Source organism: Meriones unguiculatus, chromosome 12 (assembly GCF_030254825.1).
Source record: "Meriones unguiculatus strain TT.TT164.6M chromosome 12, Bangor_MerUng_6.1, whole genome shotgun sequence".
Classification (NCBI taxonomy): Eukaryota; Metazoa; Chordata; class Mammalia; order Rodentia; family Muridae; genus Meriones; species Meriones unguiculatus.
This window is the reverse complement of record NC_083360.1, coordinates 64,782,347-64,788,346: the sequence shown is the minus strand read 5'-3', so window position 1 is coordinate 64,788,346 and position 6,000 is coordinate 64,782,347. Positions and strand designations below refer to the sequence as shown.

General features: G+C 43.7%; 1 protein-coding gene across 1 annotated transcript in view; it reads right to left on the bottom strand.

Annotated features, from left to right (window-relative positions):
• Window positions 1-577: 577 nt before the first annotated feature.
• The window catches only part of Sh3gl2 (SH3 domain containing GRB2 like 2, endophilin A1), a 189,378-nt gene continuing 183,955 nt past the window's right edge, over window positions 578-6,000 (bottom strand). The window contains exons 8-9 of the mRNA XM_060365804.1: window positions 4,361-4,491; window positions 578-2,145 (exon numbers count right to left, since the gene is read on the bottom strand). Coding sequence (XP_060221787.1) covers window positions 1,946-2,145; window positions 4,361-4,491 — 331 coding nt within the window. The 3' untranslated portion in view covers window positions 578-1,945. The remainder of the gene's footprint in view (window positions 2,146-4,360; window positions 4,492-6,000) is intronic.

The window sequence follows — 6,000 nt, the reverse complement described above, 5'->3', positions numbered from 1 at the left end:
GGATAGTTTGGTGGGGGCGAGGGGAGGGGGAAGAATCCTTCTTATTTGAAGATGTGGCCACTGGTAGTTTCCCATGTTCTGGTGCACGGTCCCACACCCAAGGAACCATGGGTAACACTGGACTTAAAGACTTGAAGTTGGCTGAAGGGTCTGTTGTGGGGACATTGGAGGAGTTGAAGGAGGAAACAGGAGGCAGATATAAAATTTCACTATATAGATGTATAAAATTAAAAATAGAGAAAAATTAAAAACAAAAACTGAAAAAGTCTGGCCAACGTATTTTATTTGCTTTTTTAAACACGGTGTTTCTCCATTTGTTAAATCACAAAGCTTCAAGGAGCTGCTTCTACTTAGTCTCCCCAAGTTCTTTCGCTTCCTGGAATTACTGATGTCCATGCCTAAACTAGCTCACCTCTTGTTTCTGGAATGTCCCCTGTATGTCATAAGCTGGGGAGGAGGCTGGGAGCAGGTCTGGTTTGGGCTGCATCCAAAAGGCAACAGGGATGGAAAGAGCCTTAGTCCATCCACTCACCGCCAGACCAAAGAACCGAGAAAAAGGAAGAGGCAGAACCCTGTGTTTCATCTTCAGCAATATTTATTGGAAACAGCAAAGCTTCCCATGGTGAGTCTGTACACGAAGCAGGAAGAGTTGCCTTTCACCCCACGTGATCCACTACGACAGTGGCACACCGGAAGCAGCGCGTTAAACCTCTGGAGAAGTCTGTACAGCTAGATAAATAGAACTCTGGGGGCCTACCGGGCCTTCCGTGACTGAAGGAGAACAAAACAAAACAAAAGCCCCGACACTGATCAGCTCACACAGCACTGTGCACAGGAAATGAAGATGGGATGGAAGGGAGAGGTGTGAAAGTAAGGGCTGGAGTGGGAAAGGGTTTTGCATACGCAGCCACATACCTTAAACCACTAAGCACAAAAATCATCTTTATTTGGTCCTCATTGAGGGCAGAATATGCACAAATGATGTTCAAGGAACACAAACAAGGTAAAAGTGGGAAGGAGTGATGTCACTATGTCCTGTTCTATGAAGAAGTGGGAGTGCGTACTAGTGTTTCTCTCCTATGTGCTTGTGGCAAAGGGAATCAGGAAAGGGAATCAGATTCCTGGGTAAATAAACAGAGAAGGGAAGACAGCTGTCTCCACTTCCTGTACCCTTCAGAAATGGGCTACGTATATACACAGCTTCTGTACAGCGAGGAATCTGAGCCTGGAGACCAGATTTCTTCCCAACTCATCTTGGGGAATTTTCTCTCTTCAGGCAACATACGGATTGCTCACCATCTCACTTAGAAATAAATGTTGACTCCCCCACCCCCGTGCTTTAACAACAGGGAGGGAAGAAAACCGGCCGTGTCTCAGAAGTAGGAGATAGACAGATAGAAGTAGGAGAACAAAGGTGCTTTGGGCAAGTAATACTTCTGCTCATGGCATCAAGAGACTAAGTTGCTTAGACCAGCAGACACTTTGCTGGTGGGGGGTGCTCTCACCAACAGTCCTGGGACTCGCAGATTTAGGAAGGGAAAGTGCAACAGAAAGGACTTTCTCCTCTGTGAATGGAGAACTGGAGGGCTTGAGATGCCCCTGGGTGAGAGACAATATCTTCAGTGAGGAGAGGTTTTCTGTGATGTGGCTCACAGATAGATTACCAGGAACCACAGCCTCCTGAGAACGGTGTAAAGAGCAGTTCTGCGACCACTGGCTAGTCTCAGATGGTGTTTAAAGCATGTGCCAGGCCCACGGGCCTTGGAAGATACCATCTATCACCGTGCCTCCGGTAGGAGCACACAGGTCAACCCAGGGCAGGTGTGGGCTTGATGACTGATCCACTGCGGCCTGCATTCATGATGTGTAGGAAGCAGCATTACCAAAGCAGTGGTTAAACGTAACTATCCGGGTCAGAAGGAGGTGAGCCAGCCAGCATAAGATCTTAATGGGGCAGAGCAACCAGAATTTCTACATAGTTGATGGGGAAGAAGCCGGACTGGCCATGAAGCATCCCCTCATACCAGTTCTCATCAATCTGATTAGTGAGTGTGATGATATCTCCCTCTTTAAAACCCAGTTCCCCTTCATTTTCAGGTTCAAAGTCATACAGGGCTCGGCAGCAGGGCTGATCCATTTGCACACCTGAGAATCAGAGGCAGAGAGAACATAAGAAGTCAAAAAGTATCTAACCATTGACACTGCCTGCTCCACCCACTGGGCTTTCTGCTCATCTTCCTCTGCCTCCAGCATCCACTAGGAGGGCACCTTCGTCTCCCAGCAGTTTTCCTATGTTCCCTTAGAGAACTACGGGACTTTGAACATTCCTGCTTGCTATTTCCAGTAGGAAGAATGGTTACATGTATTTCGGTAATTGTAACAGAGTCCATCAGGCTTATCCTCCTGACAATGCTGGGAGATGGGAAAGCAATGGCTTAAAAGTTTATATTAAGGTTAATTATAGACATGGCCAAATCCATTCATGTTAGTATTTTTACATGTCAAACACATTCAAAATAGTATAATTAGTTAGATAGACAAAACACTTTAAAACCTCAGAATTATAGGTCAGTTATCATTCTTCAAAATTAATAATTCCAGATTCTTGAAAACTGCTGTAGCATGGAGAAAACAAAACAATGCAAAGCACCAGGCCCAAGATTTTTATTCTGTGTGTACTGGCTCAGAGCCTTCTATTTGCTTCTTCATCCAAAATTAGAGTTAACAGTATAATTTGCTTTAAAAGATTGTGCCTATTCAATGATAAAAGTTTTAAAAAGTCATAATCTCTACTTGATAAATTGGTGTGTAATATACACAGTGAGTACTGTGTAAGAACCACAGCATAGGAATAATGCAATGTACATTGCATAACTTAATAAAGAATAGACTGTTTTTTAAAGATCTGTTTTAAATGAGCAGACATATTAATACAGCATGCACATAAATATGAACGTATAAAAGTGCCAACGGGCCCCACGCTAAGTAGATTTCTAAAAGAAAACAGTATAATTCATCTTTCAATTTAGAGAAGCCACCAAACTAAAAATAGAATAGATGTCTTGTTTCTGGGCGAGGAGAAGTACACTCATTTTCATAATGAGTCCTAACTTCAGGGCCTTTGCTGCTAGGGCCCACACTGGGCAACAATCAGCACTCTGACCTGTGGACAGAGACTCAGTCTTCCTTTTCTTCTTCATTCCATTACAGCATCTTATAAAACGTTTTCTCCTGCTATAAACCAATCATGGGAGATACAGGAGAAATGGGACAAAGCTGCATACCCTTAAAATCCACATTCAGTGTCAGATGAATTCCCACTATTTTTAAAATATTTATTTATTTATCTATTTATTTATTTATTATGTCTACAGTGCTCTGCCTGCGGGCCAGCAGAGGGTACCAGATCTCATTATAGATGGTTGTGAGCCACCATGTGGTTGCTGGGAATTGAACTCAGGACCTCTGGAAGAGCAACCAGTGCTCTTAATCTTCGAGCCATCTCTCCAGCCTAGATTCCCACTTATTAAACCAAGACACTTTCACAGTTGGAAATGCCTGAGGAGAAAACTTGGGTCTTTTTGAGAATGATCATGGCAATGGAGAGGCTGAGTTAGTAGGTGCACACTAATATTCCTCAGGGGAAAATTAGATTTTATCTTGTGGACCATGGTTCACAAAATGATGAACAGGTCTACAGTAGAGAGTAAACAGAAACCCCAGCAGGTGTTGAGGTTTGAAATATCTCCGTCTGTAGATAGAATCAAATACCTGCCTCCTGGAGCCGCTGGCTGTGGGTGATAGGGGATGTGTGTGTGCACACAGTGCCCAGGGGCACTCAGGACCACTGACAGAAAGACTGACAGGAGGGAAAAGGCAGATGAAATGATGGTGTGATTTACAGCCACCAGGGGAGGCGAAGAACAGCTTCGTGTTTGTAGGGTAGTGGTAGCACATGTCCGTATAAACCCAGAACTCAGGAGGCAGAGGCAGGCGGATCGCTGTGAATTTGTGGCCAGCCTGATCTACAGAGTGAGTTATAGGACAGCCAAGGATACATAGAGAAACTGTCTCAACAAAACAAAACAAACAAAAGCAACTAAATAGGAAGTTCTTGTGCGCTGGATAGTAAGAGAAAACATGAAGCAGAAAACATTTCAAAGAGAAGGAAAAGAACATGGGACAGTAGGGCAAGCACAAAGTGCCCGTAAACAGAACTCCTGCCTGACAAGGCCTCCCATGAGGAAAATGCTGTGCCATTTTTGTGCAGGGGAAGGGGAATTCTCTGAAAGTTTTTCAACATTAACTACAGGCGTTCCCAAGGTCCAGGGGATGGGATCTGCAGCCTTCAGCTCCTTACCTGGAGGTTTGGGTGTGCCTGTGTGGGAGAGACCACCATTGGGCTGAGTACTGTCTCCAGTGGCAAACTCTAGGCTCATTCGTGGTTTGGGCTGATACTCCCTTCTTGGCTGAGATGAAGCTTGTCTTATTCTGTATTACAAAGAAAAATAAAAAAAGGTGATGGAGAATTATATAGCTATTTAAAACGTGAAGAGAAAAGCAGCAAAATCCAGGAACTGCTTGGCTCACTTAGAAATCTACCATGACCTAAGTAGAAAATGTCCTATGTAATCTTGGTCTCCTGTGTTCCTGTGCATGACCTGTGTTCCTGGGGAAGTTTCTCTTTCATCCTGTCCTCACTGTCTTCATTGAGGAAGGTCTCTCTATCTCCGACTCCAATATTCTGAGTGACTGATGCTAATATGTACCACTTTAGGGGTCAGGAACATAAAGGTATGTAAGACACAGTTGTTGCCCCAAAGCAGTTTGTACAGGGAAGAGCAGACATCACTGACCACAGATTTCTACAAAGAGCTCAAAGTACATGGGACAAAGGGTAGAGGTGTGGAGAGTTTACTTCTCCATAAAGAAACTGAGAAATGGTTTAAGGAAAGAGATCATCACAGGTCTATGAAAGAACGTGTGAACCAAAAGCTAGTCCATGCAAACAGGCCCATAATGTTGCTGTAGTGTTCTGATACATTGGCTTTCAAGCTTTTCTAGTACAGAAGCGTCATTGTTAGGCACACTTCCACAAGTGAGCATTGAAAATTTATACAAAAAAAGCACCAAACAAAGAAGGGGGATTCAAAGGTTAAGGAAAGAGCAGCTGTGGGCAAAAGAGTGCAGCATATGACTGGAGGCTTCACTGAACACCCTGCCGCTAACTGCCCAAGAGAGTTTATTCTGGACATTGTCATAAAAATGAAGGCTGCTACGTAATTCTTTAGGATTAAAAACAACAACAAAAAAAAAAAAAAAAAAAAACACCCTCCTTTATCTAGCTAAATAAAGTGAGAATAACAAGGTACCTGATTAATAATAAGGTAACCTGGCTAAATAAAGCAAAATTAATAAGGCCCTGCCTTATAATGGTTCACTTCAATATTCTTTTGATATTATAATGACGTGAAACAGATTCCTATGATACAGAAACCACACTCCAAATTTTGTGATTTTCTTATGTTAGCAACATGTAGTGTAATGTACTCTCACAGGCCTGGGGACCACAAATCCTACTTAGACATGTGATCACAGCACAGACCACTCAATGCTAAGCTATGTTGTTCTGTAGGCGAGGGGTAGTAACCCACCCTTTATGAGGATATAATTCAGTCTAATGTTGGTCAGGGCACATCTGTGTTATAGTTCAGGGTCACAGCACATACACATTCAAGCTATATCTCAAAGAGCTCTGCTCACATAGAACATTCCTGCAGCTCACCGTGAGGCAGATTTGAGAAGACCAAGCAGGCACATGGAAGCAGTCATCGTTGAGAGTGGACAGACACGAATGAAAAGACACAGGCTTCCAAACAGGTTGTGCTTGACCGTATGCATCACTTCAATCGCTGTGTGAGACCCTTGGTCCTTCCTTTACCCCCCGCCCCCAGAGCCTCACAGTACTGCTGATGTGTTAGGTCCACGGGGCTCTTTTAA